At 42.4% G+C, this 19,764-nt stretch overlaps 1 protein-coding gene across 1 annotated transcript in view; it reads right to left on the reverse strand.

The window, feature by feature from the left end:
* CENPJ (centromere protein J) overlaps nt 1-19,764 on the reverse strand; it is a 921,807-nt gene that overhangs the window by 297,982 nt on the left and 604,061 nt on the right. Inside the window, exons 11-12 of the mRNA XM_044072847.1 lie at nt 10,483-10,623; nt 10,316-10,400 (exon numbers count right to left, since the gene is read on the reverse strand). Coding sequence (XP_043928782.1) covers nt 10,316-10,400; nt 10,483-10,623 — 226 coding nt within the window. The remainder of the gene's footprint in view (nt 1-10,315; nt 10,401-10,482; nt 10,624-19,764) is intronic.

The raw sequence follows: 19,764 nt of genomic DNA on the forward strand, positions 1-19,764 counted from the left end.
AGGTTGTAGAGTAAGTTTCTCCAACACAAAATTGAGATCCCAAGCAGGAGTAGGAGCTCTACGTGGGGTCTTATATTCTTTGCCCTCTAAGAAATTGCTTGAACAAAGGATGCGAAAACAATGGTGGGTCACAATCATAGTGAGCTGAAATTGCTGCAGCATGAATCTTAATGGAAGAGAAAGACAAACCTTTGTCCAATAACTCAGTAAGATATTGAAGAGCCACACTCAAATTAGGCTCAGAAATCTCCAAATTGTTTGCTGCACTCCAAAGTAAAAATCTCTTCCATTTTTCTGCGTACACTTTCCTTGTACTAGGTCTTCTGGCTTCCATAATCACATTTAAAACTTGTTGAGGAAGTTGAGACCTGCTGTCTTTCAAAACAGAATATGCCAGGCTGTTAGATGAAGAGATTGAAGCTTGACATTGAGCAGGCGACCGTCCCTCTGAGACAACAGGTGTGGAATCAAGGGTAAAGGCCATGGAGGCTTCCTTACCAGACTCCTCAGTAATGGGTACCAGTGCTGCCGAGGCCAATCTGGAGCTATTAAAATCATCCTTGGCTTGTCTTGTCTGACCTTTAGAAGCACCTTTGGGAGAAGAGGCAGAGGTGGAAAAGCATACACATGAAGATTTTTCCAACTGAAAGAAAGAGCATCCACTTTCCAAGCTGTGTGATGAAACCTCTTTGTGCAAAACTTTGGCAGCTGGTGGTTTAGTGGAGAAGCGAACAGATCTATGTCTGGAGTTCCCCATGACACTGTCAATTTTTGAAATACATGAAGATCCAGTTTCCACTCGTGGGGATCCATGATTTGTCTGCTTAACACATCTGCTAAGGAGTTCTGTGCTCCCGGCAGAAACCTTGCCTGAAGAGTTAGTTGCAAGCTGAGCGCAGTCTCCCATAAAATCATTGCTTGCCTGCACAATGGGTAAGAATGTGTTCCCCCTTGTTTGTTGATGTACCACATGACAGTTGTGTTGTCTGTTAGAATCAACACCTGCCCTGGAAGAAGTAACTCCTTGAAAGCCATTAATGCAAACTGGACTGCTAACATCACTTTCATGCTGATATGTAGATGCTGTAGTCTGGCAGGCCACTTGTCTTGTATCCACTTTCCATTTAGATGAGCTCCCCAAGCAATGTCTGAGGCATCTGTCGTTAGAATCTGACTCGCCTCTGGCCGGGTCACAGAGAGTCCCTTGTTTAGGTGACATTCCTGAGCCCACCACAGAAATTCCTTTTGAATGCAAGGTATTATTTGAATGACAGTGTCCAAATCCTGGCAGTGCTGTGTCCATACATTTTTGAGATACCATTGCAGCTTCCTCATATGCAGTTTGGCATTGGGAAGCACCAGAATACAAGATGCCATGAACCCTAAGGCTTGAAGGACTGTCCTTGCAGTCAGCCCGGACTGAAGAGATAGTTGATGGAAGTAACTGGAAAGAGTCTTTTGTTTGTCCGGGGTTAAAAGGCCATCTGGGCTGCTGTATTCAGTCTCACACCCAGAAAGCACATGTCTTGAGAGGGTACTAGACTGGACTTTATTTCGCTCACAGAATACCCTAGGCATCTTAGCACTGCTATGACATAATCCAAATGCTGTAGAAGGCCTTCTTTTTCTTGAGCTAGAATCAGGCAGTCGTCCAAGTAAGGATAGATTTGAATTCCTTTTAGCCTGAAGTAAGCTATCACTGGAGCCAGAACCTTTGTGAATACTCTGGGTGCAGTGGATAAGCCAAAGGGCAATGCAGAGAACTGATAATGAGAATTTCCAGCTCGAAAACGCAGATACTTCCTGCAACTTAGTCTTATAGGCACATGAAGGTAAGCTTCCTTGAGATCTAAAGTTACCATCCAGTGATCCTTGCCCAGCAGAGGTAAAAGCTGTTGTAACGTCAACATTTTGAACTTGGGAATGTCCAGATAAGTGTTGAGGATAGATAAATCCAAAATTGGCCTCCACGCGTTCCCCTTCTTCGGTACTAGGAACAGGCGAGAATAAAATCCTAGGCCCCTTTCTGGCACAGGAACTAGCTGAATGGCCCCTATGTGGAGCAACAGAGAAATTTGCTTGTGAGCCTCTTGTCTTTGTAGAGGAGGAATGTCTGGCATGCCTTTGAAAGGAGGCATGGTATGGAAATAAAACCTGTAACCGTGGTGAATGATATCCAGAACCCATCTGTCTTGGGTAATTAAATCCCAATTTTCTTTGAAAAGAGACAGCCTTCCTCCCAAAGGTGCTGCCAGGCGAGAATGTACTGGCAGCTGAAAAGGCAGGTCATTGGGTCTGCTTACGAAAGGACTGACCCCTGCCATCACCAGAAGTCTGAGCAGGGGAACTCCCTGTCCTAGGCCTAAAAGAACCTTGAGCTCTGCCCCTACCACGTCTGGACCTACCCCTAGACTGGGAATCATAAGCAGGATAAGTCCATCCCTTAGTAGGCCAATTTCTACTAAACTTCGGAGGCTGCACCTGCAAAAAATCCTTAACAGTTTGCATAGACTTAGCCTTGTCCTCCATTTTCTTTAAGACTGCTTCCACAGGCGAACCAAACAACACATCAGACTGCAAAGGAGCATCCAAAATCCTTGTTTTAACATGCTCAGCTAAATTCTGATCTGTCAACCAGGCATGCCTACGAAGAACAGAACCAGTGGCAGCCACCCTCGAGGAGGCCTGCACAGCATCAAAACCACATTGCAAGGAATGTTTACCCACCTGTTCAGACACATGAACTAAATCCTGCAACTCTTTACACTCAATACCTTCTGCCAGAGCATCCACCTTAGATTTCAATTGTGAAAGGAGATAATTCTGATATTTTAACATGTGAAACTGACAATTCAACGCCCTCATGGCTAAAGTGGAAGAAGTATACACTTTCTTTCCCCATCTATCCAAAGCCCTTGCCTCTTTATCAGGAGGAACAGGATTTTTAACAACAGAGGCCTTCACACCTTTAGGCCCCTGAGAGACAGTTTCTGGGTCTGCCCTAGGACTCTTAAAAAGATACTTATGAGCTTCAGGCACCCTATAGTACCTATCCGGTTTAACTGGGGCAGGAGGCAAAGAATCAGGATTGAGGGAAGCCTCTGCAAAACATCTTCCACCACATTCAGAACAGGAGGTATAGCTAAAGGTCTATGCTGGGGTAAAACAAGAATTCCTAAGCCTCTTCCTGGAATCAGAGAAATCTTGACCTTCCCATTTAAAATGCTCCCTCATGGAATGCAGAGTCTCTGAAAATGAAAAATCCTCAGGAGGAGAAGCTGAAGGAGTAGAATCATCCACATCAGAATCAGAATAAGGAGGATACTCCTGCAAGTCTTCAGTCAAGACTCAGAAGCCTCCGAACATTGCTCAAAACTCTCAAACTCAGGTTCTACCCTAGGCCTCTTATCAGGAGGGGGCATAGAACCTCTAATCATAGTAATCAAATCCTCCGCCATTTTAAGCATATGTTTCTTAGGCAAAGACCCTGAAGCACTAGGAGAAACCCCCACTGAAGTTAAACTTGGCCTGCCTCTCAAAGAAGCCTTGGAAACAGAAGGGGAGGCCCTAACCACCTTAGGAAGAGAAGGAAGAACAGCCACCTGAGAAGCCCCCTCAGCCTGGCCTACTTCCTGCGAGGATACATCCTGTAACAGTAAAGTCTCTCCCTGAGACTCCAAAGAAACACCTGGCAAAACCTCCGGCTCCACTGAGCCTTCTAAAGATCCGATGTCAGGGACTGTTGGTTCTTCCACTCTAGGCTTTGCTGCTTTGTCCTTGTGCTTTTTGGCCGAAGCGGGAGTCGGAGCCTCCGACGGCATTTTATAATTACAACGCTTCCCAAAAACTAACCTGGCACAGTCTAACCTTCTCTTAATAGTGCGTTTGTTAAATCTAGCACAAGAGCGGCATCCAACAACGTCGTGCTCAGGCCCTAAACAAGGTATACACAAAGTATGGTAATCCCTATGAGGTATCTGTTTCCCACACGAAATACAGTTATTCACTTTTTCTGACATCCGGTTAAATACTGTGGCAAGAAAAAACCAAAATATTCCCCAACGGGGTACTTAGCCAACTTTGATTCGGTCTGAAACTCTGACTTCAGAAACTTTCAGAACGCCAACCTGCACTCGCAAAATTGCTTCTGCATCGGACCATGCGGCAAAAAAGACTGAGGATATGACGTCGGTCATGCGCATTAGTACCCTGACGTACTGACGTCAGTCTAATGCGCCCTGACCGACGTCAGCCATATACTTTGGTATTCGGGCCGACTGGACAGCGGACTACCCAATAGTTAGGACTGCAGCAATGTGGAATGAAGAACATCATCACATTATGTAGTTTATATCACAAAATATTTTATACAAATACTAATAAGAATAAAATTGTTTACTTACAGTTATTCCCCTCCTTTCAGTGTCCTTCTAAACATTATTGATATAAAGTGGGTTATATGATTTATAGTCCACCCACAAGTTTAACAAAGTCAGCAAAAGTTCTGTGTTTTTCAGCCACTTTTTCTTGCAAAACATATTTTACAAATATAAGATCCTTTACAGTCTTCCATGTATTTACTAATTTCAGAGTTGTTCTTCCTGTTCATCTCCATCTCCCAACATTAGAATCTGGTTCAAGTTCAAGGTACAGCCGATTATTCTAGTCAACTCATTTTTTTTTTCTATCAAGCATTTTCCTTTGGAACACTGGAAAAGGTTTCAATGGCAAAGTCTTTGCACATTACTGTCAGAAGAATGGGAAGCAGAGTTCCCTTCTGCTTGTTGACTCACTATTTTTTCCTTAGCCTGTTCTGCGTCAAAAAAATGGCTTAGAAGACAGCTGGATACAGCAGCTTAATCTCACACCTGCTTCTCACCATCCCCTGATTGCTGGGTAAGTTTGATTATCTTCTCTTCTGCCTGGTGTACAGTAAATAATCATTTTCTACAAACACTCATCTCCAATTTTTAATACTTTGTCCTTCTGACACAGTTTAGTCAGGCTCAACTCTTTCTGCTGGTATAATTGCATCTTTACTAATATAGGTTTTGGCTGCTTCCTCAAGACAAGGTTTGGAGCATACACTCCCTTTCAATTAAAGAAATTTGCAGGGGAACACCAGTCCATTTGCTTATTTGTATGTTCATAAACTTAATACAGTCTGTTCCTTACAGTTTCTCTGGTACAGCAGAAATTTCAGGTTTTCTCTTCACGTTCCGCCTTCCAACTCTTTTTTAAACTATTCTAATTGAGAAACCTTGTATTCAGCCAGCTTTTTCTTCATGTCAACATCTGATTTTTGCAGATTTATCAGTTCATCTGAATGCCTAGTTAAACCTTCTTCTATTTTTTTCCAGCCTTTTGTTATTTGAATGGATATATTCCTTTGATGTTTAGTTTATTTTAACCACCTCTGAGTACTATTGATTTACTTTTCCTAGACATTACTGGAAGCCATCTCTTGAACTAAAGCTGAATACTGAACTGCTTTTTGCTGAACAGCTCCAGAATCCTTCCTAGACAGTGGTTCTAGTCATCTTTTCTGGTTAATTTTCTTTCAGGTTTTCCAATTTTTTTCTTTGCTGGCATCCAGGCTGTGTATTTACTAGCCAGTAACCGAAATTTACCAAAAAAAAAAAAAAAAAAAAAAAATCAATGGCACTCCTTTTTCTTAGTTTCATTTTTCACACTGGGAAAGCTGAACTTATGCTGCTGATCAGTGTGAAGTCATCTTGGAAGTCCAAATAAATGATTCTATTGAGCTGGGAACACAGAATTGGAATTGTCCAGACAAATTAAGGCCTTATTAATTTTAATTCTGTTGGCTGCCAAAACAGCACTTACTAGGAATGGAAATTAAAGTCTAAACCAACTGCATTTTAAGTACTGAATATTATAAAAGAACTGGATGAGAGACATTTAAAAAAAAAAGGTGCAAATTACATAGAAATAATCAGAAATTGTGGGAACAATAAGTGCAGAATAATGTTCTGTAGGAAGAGGAGTGATGTTTAAGGGAAGGCAGGAATTCAGAAATTTAAGTAATGCTGGACTGATGACAGTTACAAAACAAGAAAACACGTGATGCATAATTTATGCAATTGGAAAACATTTTAATATGGTTTTTCTTTTCTGTTAATGTATGCTTGCTTATGTTGTGACAATGTAATAAAGGTGTTTAAAAATAAAATGGAGTGATTTCCTGCTTAGACTTCAAGATGCTGATGTGCCAAAAGGCCTCTATCACACCTAATGACTCCAATCAAGTGCCCTAAGGGAGCAAAGGCCTTAACTACTATAGAGTGATTATAAGAATTTGAATGCATCAAATACACTAGTTGAAGTCAGTGTCCATACAATTCTGCTGAAATGGATTGATGATCCAGTGGACCTCTCTCTGCAGATAACTGGTGAGCACCAGAGCACTGAGGACCAGGAAGTGGAGGTCAGCTGTGCACTAGCCAAAGCCAGCATACTTTATGAACAGGCTTGCATCAGACCTGGCATGGGTTTCATTCTGAGCTTCCTGACAATGCATTCCATACCCATACCTTCTATCAGACTTGTCCAGATTCTGAAGTGTATGCTCTTGTGATGGTTGAGCTACTAAACTGTTTGCAACTGGGACATTTTAGCCAATAAGGGCTTGAGGCTTTTTGAGGAGGAGAGTTTCTGGTCCTGAGTACCACCGATCCATAAAAAGAAGAAAAAAAAATTATTTAAGGGTCTGCTCCCTGTGATTACACTGGTCAACAACAGGCATAATTTGATTAGCTGGGGCAGGATGAAGCAAGAAGTTCAGAATACACCCTCAAGGATGGGAGCCATAGGCTCACTTCTCGCAATCTTCTTATCTTCATTTGAAGGTGCAGATGGGTTTCAGTTCATGTCCTTGTTAAAATGGCCAAATCTACAAACTTCCTCAGGAAGGGTCAGGTTTAGCCCTGCTTTCAAACTGTTTGCCGGTGTGGTGTTGCTCTGACTTAAGCCTGGGGAGACCAATCCTCTCATCAATCTTGATAAAAAAGCCTAGACTCTGGTAGGGTTTGTTTCATGAAACAATGTAAATATTCTTTCCTTTTTTTGTTTGAACAGTGCTAAAATCTTCTCAGCTCCGTCAGATGAGTGACACATTAGTAGAAGTAGGGGGAACTGTTGCGCTGTCAGTGTCATTGTATAGTATATGATAAGATTTCCATAGGTTATCCCACTGGGACCAAACAGTACTCTGATGCTTGTGTTTTGATGAATGAGAAAGAAATTATTTAAAGGTTATAAGATCTCTCATTTTACTTATCTTAAGAGCTCACTTCAATTAGTGCACAGCTTACTGGAACTGTAAGGAAGTTCAGAGCTGAACTTAGTCTTAAAATAGCCAATAAATCAAAAAATAACTAAAAATCTTCCTTTAGCTTTGTGTGGAAGTTAAAAATTAAAACTCAGCAATGTTCCGAGCATGTCCACATTCATACTTCTTACTTTGATCCAAAGAAAACAGCTATTATCTTAACAGACAAATGTAGTGCAAATTTTACTCCATCCATCATTATCACTTTTCCACAGATCACGAGTCACAACCAGCCCTTTTAATTACTGTGGAACAAGTCCTGTCAGTCCTATCAAAAACTAAGATTACCGTATCCATAGGCCTAGATAATAAACCAATTTATCTGATTATCAGTGCCAAATATGCCATATCTGAACCCCTACTTAACCTCTTTAATGTAAGTCTCTTCACAGGTTATATTCCTGATATCTAGAAAGCAGCCACAGTAGTATCATTGCACGAGAATGACCTGACAAGAGATCCTAGCAACCACAGATCCATTAATCTCTCTGGCCTCAACTACAGAGTTATGGAACGCATTGTCTCAGATATTGATCTGCTATCTGTGGACCCTCATCAATTCAGTTCTGTCAAAGGAAAGTCATGCCTCTTTAACCTCATTAATTTCTTAGCAAAATTCACGGAAGCAATAGAAAGTGGTTTTACAGTGCATACAGCATATCTGGAACTGGCTAAGGCCTTTGACATTATTACCCATGCAGGCACTGACAAACTTGAAAGTCTGAAAATAATCCTTATGTTGTGCAGTGTATGTGGAAAGATGACTGGTTGTCTGACTGAACCCAAGTGGATAGAGTGGCAGGTACCACAGGGTACTTATTTGAAATGTTGGGACCCATTAGAGCAAGTCCCAAAACACGGATACTGAAAAAAGGACTTGCATATACTAAGTCCGAGATGGACATTTCTCTGAATATTCTCTTTTCTCGAAAGTGTAGCAATTATATCAGTTCGGGAAATGTGGCGGGAGTGTCCCCTGCAAAAAAGAAGTTTTATGGAGAAAAGCGATGTTCGAGATTTGCTAATCTTCTTCTGCAGTTTTGATATATATATATATATTTTTTTTTTTTTTCAGCTTGTTGTACTTAGCATTTTGAGTGCCTACATTTCAATATGGAACCATTTCATAGGGCTCACTGATGGGTCCACTCTTATTTGCCAACTGTTTTCAGATCTTCAGGCCAATACTCCTGGAATATGGGTATCTAAGTTTGCAGATGACTGTAATTTGGGAACTGTCATTTAATCTTCCACTAATAGACAATTGCTCTGAAATGGGTTAGACCATGTTAACAACTGGTGCAAGGACAAAGGTCTCAAATGAAATGTGAAAAAAATGTAGTAAAGTTAATTTTAGTAAACAAAATATTTTTCACATACCATATATACACCCCTCCATTCAAACACTTTTTTTAAGAGATGTAGACATTCTTGGTGATCACTCCTTATCTTTTGATGACCATGTCACTGTAGTGGCTAGGTAGGCTTTCTGTGTAGTTCATCTAATTTTCAGAGGCATCTCCTCAACACCAAAATCTCATAAAAGCCATTATTCAATACAATTCCCCTTTTGGCTCATATAACTCATCCTGAAAGACCTGAGATGTTCCATAAGACCACAGGCCTTAAAACTGTAAGTTATCAAGACAGATTGGAAACCATCTCTCTATATTCATTTTCTAATCGACTCCTCCACAGGGATTTGTATCTAGCCTTTCGAGCCATAAAACATCCATCACTATTTAGCATTCTATTCCTTCACAGCACAAACTGTTCCTGAGCTAGCAGGTTAAAGGAACTATATCTTAATCAATACACACTGGCATGACAGATTCATATCTCAACATATTCCCCATCTCTGGAACAAACTTCTGTTACATATCAAGCAGAGTAGCATCCTTGCCACCTTCAAGGCAAACCTAGATAATTGGAAAGGCAGTCTCAACCCCCCCCAATCCAGATTTAACTTACTACTCTCCATGACGCTGAAGGGAACTTTTGAACATGAGTTACTGGCTATGCTTAAAATTGTCTGTCTGACTGCCTAGTATTTATCTATGAACCTAAGGTTGACTCCATTTTATTGTTCAAAAAATAGAATAACTTTTTTCTTCTTTACCTTTGAGTAGTTCAGTGAAACGTCAAACAATTATGATAGTTGCAAACATCCTGCTTTCAAGGCCCAGGTATTCTTAGACACAGTGGCAGATGCATGCAAGCATCTTGCACAGTATGTCTTGCATGCCTAAACCCTCATGAATTGGGGTAGTGGGTACCAGTGTACAACTGACATCCAATGTTTTTTAGTGGGCAGCTACACCTGCGCTCAAGATTTGTGACAGTGGTGTGAGGAAAGTCAGTGCTACACAGCATAGCAGTGACAGGCAGCTAGATCAGTAATGTATTTAATACCTTTTTGCAAATGTGAATTTACATTTCTGGGTTATCTTTCACTGCTAAGCTATGGTCTGTTATCTTGTATAGGAGAGATTTATAAAAACCTTACATGTAATAATGAAATCAGCTGCTGTATTAGTTCTCATCAGTGGGAGATTGCTAGCATCAATAGAACGAGGATGGTAAAGTTTAGCTACAATACCAGATTTGCCTACATCACAAGGTATTCCATTGCTGGTAGGCTGTTTTTACCAAGCAATGGAGGTTTTCTTTACTTTTCTGTTTTAACGGTTCTAATCTTTACTCAGCTCTATCAGCTGAGCAGCATATGGACCATGGCTCCATGGGACTACTCATTTAGCAAAATTTAAATAAATATATAAAATGATATACTGTAAATAAGCCCACACAGCAAATTTACTGCATAAAATAAAATGCAAATTATCTTTCTTAGGATTTTTTTAATTATTTTTTAAAACCATGTTAAAGGACTAATAAAGTTAGCATGCATATCCCACAGAGTACACATTTAATTGAAGTTTAACATTTTTTCCTCATAAAGCTTACCTATTTGATTATTGGGAAAATGCAACACCTCAAGTCCGTCTGTGAAAGTGGTGTGTGTAGTTTGGGCATCAGCATAATAGTAAATCTGTAGATAAATTATAAAAACATGCATCAGCTCAAGTATCACAATGCATTACTGAAGAATTTAAAAAGCTACATAAACTTACCACTCTTTGATCTGGCATAATCTGTTTCACATCCCCATTAAAAAATATTACAGTAATTGTTTTTCCATCTGCGCTAATTTCTTTACATGTTCCATTAGGGAAAATGATTACACGGTGGCCATTTTTCATAACCTGCTCTACCTGTAAGAAATAGAATATATATAAATAAGAGCACTGAATATCACAATTAGAGCATGCAGACAGTATTACCAGTCTGTGATTTACAACCATTTCATTGTTTTATGTGCAGACCACTGACTCATGCTACAGATCCCAAGGTACATTTGAGTGCTTTACTGTTATGATATGAAAATATTTCTGTTTGTTCCCATCAGCTGGATACTGTATGACCAAAGGTAAGTGCAGGACTAATACAGTTTGTATAATACAACTAGGCAATAAAGTACAGTTTTGTACCTACCATAAATGTAGATGTTCGAGTGTATACACTGCTGCAGTCATTACACTTGGGTTATCCTGCCGTCAGGCGGTTTCTCCAGTCGGCCTGAGTTCCAAAGTCTTGGTCCAGCATCGGTTGCTTTCGCCTCCTCCTTGACGTCAGTGCGACAGGGGTATACAAGATGCAGCCGACGCCATTTTCTTCAGTTTTTCTGGCCCCAGATGTCAGGTGCCTGTAAATAGGTAGGCAATTCAAATTGCTAATAAAACATACATAAGAAAAGCAAACAAGAACTTACAGCTACCAGCAAATACTCCCCCATAAGTAGTAAAGGGTAGAAGACATAGGTACATACCAGCAAGTAAGAGGGGAAGGAGGGAGGGTAACCTGGACTGCAGCAGTGTTTACACTTGAACATCTACATTTATGGTAGGTACAAAACTGTACTATGTTCATCGTGTTACACTGCTGCAGTCATTAGACTTGGGTAGAATCCCAAAGCTGAGGTAGGGTGGCTGGTTCTATAAGGCATTAGGGATGGCTATAAGGCCCTGCAGCACTGCAGTGGTGAAGCCAGCTCTGGATTTAGAGTCTAGAGGCAGATGGTAATGCTTGGTGAAGGTATGTACAGAACTCCAAGTTGCTGCTTCCAAAATATCCTTGGTAGGTACTCCTCTGAGGTAGGCAGTTGAAGTGGCTGTTGCCCTGGTGGAGTGAGATCTAATGCTGCTAGGTACAGATTTCCCATGGTGTGTATAGCAGAAACGTATACAATGTCCTATCCATTTTGAAATAGTCTGTTTTGAAATGGCTTTTCCCTGTGCTCCCGCAGCATATGCTACCAATAATTGCTCAGATTTTCTGAAAGCTTTGGTTTTGTCCGAGTAGAAGTGTAACTGCCTGTGAATGTCCAAAGAATGCAGTAGCCTCTCCCCTTTATTCTGTGGTTTTGGATAAAAAGTTGGCAAGTGAATAGTTTGGTTTAGAGCCACACTGGATACCACCTTTGGCATAAACGTAGGGTTACTTCTTAAAGACACCCTGTCCTGGTGGAAAATGAGGAAAGGTTCCACTGCCATTAGTGCCTGTAATTCTGAAACTCTTCGTGCTGATGTTATTGCCAGGAGCAGAACAGTTTTCTAAGAGATATATTTTAATTCTGCTGTGTTAGCTGGCTCAAAAGGAGGTAAAGTTAATTTTTCCAAAACAAAGTTGAGGTCCCAAGTTGGAGTATGTGGTCTATGGGGCGGTCTTGCGTTTTTAGCCCCTCTGAGGTACTGTTTTAACAAAGGATTAGAGAAAATTGGTGGATCCGTGTTGTAATGAGCAGAGATGGCAGAGGCGTGGATCTTGATGGATGAGAAGGAGAGCCCTTTGTCCAGCATCTCAGTTAAGTATTGTAGTATCTGAGGAATGTTTGGGACAAGAGGGTCAAGGCTGTGAGCATGGTTCCAGGCACAGAATCTCTTCCATTTACCCGAATAGGCTTTCCTGGTACTAGGCCTTCTGGCCTCCAGAATGACATCCATAACAGCTTTGGAGAGAGGCATTGCTTGCTTGACTAAGGAATCTTCCATGCAGTTAGGTTTAAGGTCTTTAGCTGGCTGTGTAGTATTTGATTGTTGTGCGGAATCAGCAGATGTGGGATTTGAGGAAAAATCCAGGGTGGTTCTTGTGCTAAGTTCTTTAAGATTGGGTACCAGTGCTGGCGTGGCCAGTCTGGTGCAATCAGGATCATCTTTGGCTCTTCTTGTCTGGCTTTTATGAGTACCTTTGGCAGGAGAGGTAGTGGTGGGAAAGCGTATACTTGTAGTTTCTCCCAGTTGAATGAGAGGGCATCCACTTTCCATGCTTGTGGATGGTAACTCCTTGTGCAGAATTTTTGTAGGTGGCAGTTCATTGGGGATGCAAACAGATCTATGTCCGGGCTCCACCATTTCTGTGTTATTCTGAATATTTCTGGATTCAATTCCCATTCGTGGAGATCCATGATGTTTCTGCATAAGTCATCTGCCAGTGTGTTTTCTCTCCTGGCAGGAACTGTGCTTGCAGATGAACTTGATAGTTTAGAGCTGTGTTCCACAAGGTCATGGCTTGTCTGCAGAGGGTGTAGGAGTGAGTGCCCCCTTGCTTGTTTATGTACCACATAACTGTGGTGTTGTCTTGTCTTTAGTAGTAGTTGTCCTGGATGCAGCAGGTCCTTGAAAGCTATAAGGGCATTTTGTACAGCTAGCATCTCTTTTTGATTGATGTGAAGATGCCTTTGTTCTGCGGGCCACTTGCCCTGAATACATTTGCCTGACATGTGTGCTCCCCAGGCGTAATCCGATGCATCTGTTGTTAGTGTTTGCCTGGCTGTGGGTTGTGTAAAAGGCTGTCCCTTGTTGAGGTGGCAAGCTTGAGCCCACCACTGGAACTCCTGTTGAAGGCAAGGAATTAGTGGTATAACTGTTTCCAAACTTTGACAGTGTTGAGACCATACATTCTTTAGGTACCATTGTAGTTTCCTCATATGCAGTCTGGCATATGGAATTAGTAGTATGCAAGATGCCATGTAACCCAAGGCCTGCAGAATTTTTCTTGCAGGGAGTTGGGTCTTTGTTGCCATCAATTGAAAGCATTGAGTCAGTTGTCCTTGCTTGTCTGGCGTGAGATAAGCCATCTGGGCCGTTGTGTTCAGGCTGGCACTCAGGACTATAATCTCTTGTGAGGGCACTAGTTTTGATTTCTTTTCATTTACTGTGTACCCCAGGCAACTTAACTTTTTTACAAACGCCAGATGCTTTAGAAGAATGTCCTTGCTCTCTGCTTGAATCAGGCAGTCGTTCAGGTACGGATAAATATGAATTCCTTTTTGTCTGCAAAATGCAATTACTGGTGCCAGGCACTTTGTGAAGACCCTGGGTGCAGTAGATAAGCCAAAGGGCAGAGCAGAGAATTGGTAGTGCATTGAACCAGCTATGAATCTGAGGGTATCTTCTGCAGTTTTGTCTGATAGGGACATGCAGGTATGCCTCCTTGAGGTCCAAGGTCAAGAGCCAAGCTTTCTTGCCCAATATGGGAAGAAGCTGCTGTAGTGTCAACATTTTGAATTTCGGAACATCCAGTTAAGTGTTTAGAGAAGAAAGATCCAGAATGGGCCTCCAGGCTTTGTCCTTTCTGGGAACCAGAAAGAGTCTTGAGTAAAATCCTTGCCCTTGCTCCTGTGATGGTACCTTTTGAATAGCTCTCATATCCATGAGTGCTGTAAGTTGTTTTTGAGCCTCTGCCCATTGATTTGGTGGCAGATTTGGCATTCCTTTTATCCTTGGCAGAGTGTGAAAGTGGAACCTGTAACCTTGAGATACAATGTTGAGAACCCATTTGTCTTTGGTGATCATATGCCAATTGTGATAGAAAAGTGCCAGATTTTCCTCCCAAGGGGGCTGCCAAGAGAGATTTGTTTGGAAGCTGTAATGGGAAGTCACTGGGGTTGCTTTTTATATGGTTGGGGCTTGTCTTCCCCTTCTTTCTGGCCTGATGCAACTCATTGTCAAGGCCTGTAAGGACCTTGTGGTTGACCTCTACCTCTTGGACGTCTGTATCTCCCCTTTGAGGTCTGTCTGTAATTGGAAAGGACCAATTTTTAGTTGGCCAATTTCTGCTAAATCTAGGAGGCTGAACCTGAAAGAAATCCTTCACAGTTTGCATAGATTTTGCCTTATCCTCCATTTTCTTTAATACCTCTTCTGCCTTAACTCCAAATAACACATCCTGCTGCAAAGGTGCAACCAATAATTTTGCTTTAACATGATCTGGTAACGTATGTTCTTTTAACCAAGCATGTCTTCTAATGACAGAGCCTGTAACTGCTGCTCTGCAGGAAGCCACTAAAGAATCAAAACTACATTGCAAAGTACGCTTTCCCACTTGTTCAGCTGCATGCAATAAATCCTGCATTTCTTTAAAATTAGGAGAATCTGAATCTGGAAGCATTTTTTGTTTCAACTGAGTCAGTAAAAACTGCTGATATTTTAGCATGTGAAACTGGCAATTTAAGGCTCTCATTGCTAAAGTTGCAGACGTATATACTTTCTTTCCCCATCTGTCTAATACTCTGGAATCTCTGTCAGAGGGAATTGGATTCTTGGCTGATGAGGTCTTAACCCCTTTGGGTACCTGAGAAATAGTTTCAGGGTCAGCTACAGGGCTTTTATACAGAAATTTGTGAGAGTCAGGGACTCTGTAGTATCTTTCAGGTTTAACTGGGGCTGGAGGTAAGGAATCAGGATTTAAGTTGGATTCAGTATACACATCATCCACAATATCTAACACTGGCGGAATAGCAAGGGGTCTGTGTTGAGGTAATAAAAGGAAGACTCTGAGCCTTTTCTTGGATTCTGAGTAATCCTGGCCTTCCCAATGGAAATGCTCCCTCATGGTATGTAAGGGTTCCTCACAGGAGTAGTCCTCAGGCAGTGAGGCTGATGGAATTGATACCTCAGCATCAGAATCCTCATAAGGGGGTAAAGAATATCCTAGGTCTGAGGATGAATCTGAAGAGATGGACACCTGATCGGATGAATCATAGTCTGCATCCTGTCTAGGCCTTTTATCAGGAGGGGGATGGGACCCTCTGATCAGAGTGATTAGGTCTTTGGCCATTTTGAGCATTTGTTTCTTAGGCATGGAGGCCTGTGCTGGAGAATGCTGTATTTGTTTCTTTGATTTTAAAGGAGGCTTAGACTTAGCAGAGGGTTTAATGCTTAACTGAGTAGGTCTGAAGACACCCTCTGAAGCTGCGGGTAGCTCAGCTACTCCGGATCCCTCTGAAGGGTTAGATTCGGTAGGCTGAATAACTTGTGCGTCCGAAGGCCCAGCCATCTCCATGTGGGAGTCAGAGGTGGCCTGTGGTTCTACAGAAGTGGTCGTCAGGGGCTGCGAAGGTGCCTCGCTGAAAACCGAAGAACCGGCGACTGGCCTAGAAAAGGCTTTGTCGTCAGTTTCGGGTCTCGGATGCCTATCCTTGTCTTTGCGCTTTTTATGTATTCCGGTCGTCGGAAGGTCCGACGGCATGGTATAATTGAATTTTCTACCAAAATAATGTTGGGCAAAATCAAACCGACGTTTAATAGTGCGCTTGTTAAACCTAGCACAAAACCGACAACCAGTGACGTCGTCGTCTGGGCCTAGGCATGGGATACAATAAGAATGGAAATCCTTATGAGGTATTTGCTTCCCACAAGAAATACAGTTATTAACTTTTACTGACATCGGTCCGAAGCAAGAAAAAGTTTCCCCAACGGGGTACTTAGCTTTGTAGAAGACTTCGGTTCTGGATTCGGAATGAAAATCTCAGGAGACAGCCGACCGGCACTTGCGAACTGCTTTTGCTTTGGGCACAGTGTGGCAAGAAAGACTGAAGAAAATGGCATCGGCTGCATCTTATATACCACTGTCGCACTGACGTCAGGGAGGAGGCGACAGCAACCGACGCCGGACCAAGACTTTGGAACTCAGGCCAACTGGGGAACCGCCTGACGGCAGGATAACCCAAGTTTAATGACTGCAGCAGTGTAACACAATGAACATCTCATACTACACCAAGTTAAAAGTTCTGCTTACAGCATGGTTGTCTGGGCTTGAAGATGAACCATGACCACTGAAGGTTTAGCCATAGATAAAAAGACATAAGGTTTAGTATTCACTAGTCACCTTTCTCTTCTTAATAAGAGCATCTAGAAACAAATTTTCAGTATAAAACTGCCCATAAAGATGTATGCTGTAAAGTAGTAAATGCAAAGTGAATATCTTGTGTAAAATAGTAAATACAGGATGAATATCTTGTGCATGCACTAGATTGACTAAGGAGATGGTAATAGTCCGCTGTCTATCAAGTGCCAGAATCCGACACAAATCACACACACTCAGGTCACTCCACAACAAGTACAAGTATGGCTCTGTCACTGTCCATGTGGGTGTGAATGACCTGAGACGCACATCCTTGGACTACATGAAAAGAGATATGGTAGTGCTCTCGGATTATGTGGCATAGGCAGGTATGACCCTATCCCTGAGCAGTATCCTACCATCACCCAAAATGATACGGCAGTACAAAAATAAAATGACTGACTTCAACAATTGGCTACGTTTCTGGTGTCATTCTAAAGGGATCCAGTATCTGGGGATCGACAGACCCCGATGCTTTGCCAGAGATGGCCTGCATCTCTCACACCTGGGTTTCCAGGTACTGGCTAAGGACTTGCAACCCCTATAGTGCCTTTTTAGGCAGTGTTCCAAAGACCAAATTACCACTGTAACAGCTATAAATAAATGCAATCAGAGGGTCATGCTGCTCAATGCTAGAAGTCTATATCTCAAAATGCACTTGCATGAAGCACACCTCAAAATGGAAAACACTGACATTTGTGCGGCAATGGAGACCTGGTTTAAAGCAGCAGAAAGCACCCCTGTGCTACCAAGCTATAACTCGTTCCACACCTTTTGGCCCCAAAACATGGACTGAAGCTCCAAAGGCGGCGGTGTCTCCATATTCATAAAGGATATGAACACCTTCAGACTAGTATCCCAGCATAACTTATCTGAGACACTTCAGGTACAACTAACACTGGGTAAAGATGGCGATCCAGGTCATAGCCTGCTATAGGTCTCCAACTATGTCCCTAGACTCTCATTCCATGTTTCTAAGCACCCTAGAATATATCAAGGTCCAACCAAACACTCTCTTACTAGGAGACTTAAACTATCTCTCCATCAACTAGGAAAACTACTCTAGCACCAATGCACTGGCCCAACGCTTCCTGGAATTCATCAATTCAAATGACCTACACCAGCTCATTCTGACCCCCGCTAGAGGAAGCAACATCCTTGACCTGGTTATTACTAACATGGACAACCGTTGCTCTACACCAGTAGTCAATCCCTCCCTGGTCAGATCCGACAAACTAATCACCATGGAAATCCACATCTCACCCCCCAACAAAGGTAACCACCTTGAAAAACTTCTCCAAAGCTGACTTTGGGCTCCTAAAAACAGAGGTGGCTAACTTCACGGCACCCACGCCCATGGAAAATGACTGCTGAATCATACACCAATGCACTGCATGGAACTAGCCATACCCAACAGAACCAAGATGGTCTCCTCCAAAAAAGGAAGCCAATCTGGTGGTCCCCTGCTATTAATAAACTCTACAACAAGAAGGAAGAAACTGTTGCAGAAAAAAGTGCAGTCCCAAGACTGGAAAAACTCCCTTATTAGCCTCAACAAAAAGTTGAGATCCCCTCATCAAATCCTCTAAATCCAGCTATGAAGGCAGAATTGGAGCAGACACTAAAAACAGTCACAAAGCCTTCTAGAGCTATATCAAGAACCTCCACGGCAAAACCCAGATTTGCTCTGAGTTACTGCACAATGGTACCTCATATACTGAGCCAACATATTGGCCGACAGATTCAGTGCCAACTTTACCCATCTCTACCCCCCCGAAAGGACCAATCACAATACCAAAAGAATGCCAGGCACCCAGCATGACTGCAGCACAGGTTAAAGCTGCATTGTCCAAGGCCAAGAATACAGCTCTCATGGGACCCAATAATATCCCTGGCTGAGTTCTACATGAACTACAAAGCAAATTGGCACCACATCTGTGTGCCCTGTTCGGTCACAGCCTCATCTCAGGCTCTGTCCCTATCAAAAGGCACAATGCTACAGTTATCCCTCTCCATAAATGGGGAGCGACTACAGATCCTGGGAATTAGCACCCCATTAGCCTGACGAGTCTGATAAATAAAGCTATGGAGCACATAGTCATGGATCTCATTAACAAAGATACAGGAAATCTTCAAAGTCTAGACCCCATGGAATTTGGCTTTGTGAAAGGGAGATCATGCCTGCTTAACCTGGCTGACTTCTTTGAGTCAGTCACCAGGGCTGTGGATGAAGGTAAGGCAGTGCATACAGCCTACTTCGATCTGGCCAAGGCCTTTGATACCATTCCTCACTCAGGAATTATTGACAAACTCTCCAAACTATGCATCAACCCCTATATAACTAGGTGGGTTGCAAATTGGTTCACAGATAGAACACACAGTCTGAAAGTAGCAGACTGCCGACCATTCACGAGTGGAGTCCCACAGGGATCAGTCCTGGGTCCTCTCCTGTTCAGCATCTACTTCTCAGAAGTCCAGGCTAACACAAAGGGACTCTGGCTGACCAAGTTTGCAGACAACTGCAAGCTGGGATCCATTATTAACTCTCCAAGTGATGCAGACATCCTACAGAAAGGCCTCACTGAGACCAATCTGGTGTCGAAATCATGGTATTAAGCTTAACACCAAAAAATGCGTCATCATCCCCTTTGGTAAAAACTCAGTTCCCACTAATTACCACATTGATGGCAGCCCACTGAAGACTGAAGGCATTATAAAAGATCTGGGAATGCAGGTTGACAGCAACCTCTCCTTCAACCACCACATTGCCACTGTGGTCAGAAAGTCCTTCAATGTGACACATCTCATTACCAAAGGTTTTGCATCCAGGAAAACAGAGGTCATCGTCTCTCTCTACTCTTCCCTCATTAGACCAATCACAGAGTATAATGTCCCATTTGGCATGCACCTCACTAGACACTTGCAACAGCTGGAGAGGCCACAGAAGTACCTCATGAAGAGGATCCTAGGCATTAAACACATGTCCTAGATGTACAGACTTAAAAGACTCCAGCTATTCTCAGTCTCATATTGATTACTTAAAGGTGATCTCTGCTTGACTTACAAAGCCATGTCTGACCCAGCTCTGTTAGAAATGCTACATCTAAAGAAATCCCAATCCCTTCCCACCACATGCTCCAGAGACCTCAACCTCATTACCACAATCAACAGAA

This window comes from Protopterus annectens, chromosome 5.part1 (genome assembly GCF_019279795.1).
Source record: "Protopterus annectens isolate FY-2018-M chromosome 5.part1, PAN1.0, whole genome shotgun sequence".
NCBI classification, from domain to species: domain Eukaryota; kingdom Metazoa; phylum Chordata; order Ceratodontiformes; family Protopteridae; genus Protopterus; species Protopterus annectens.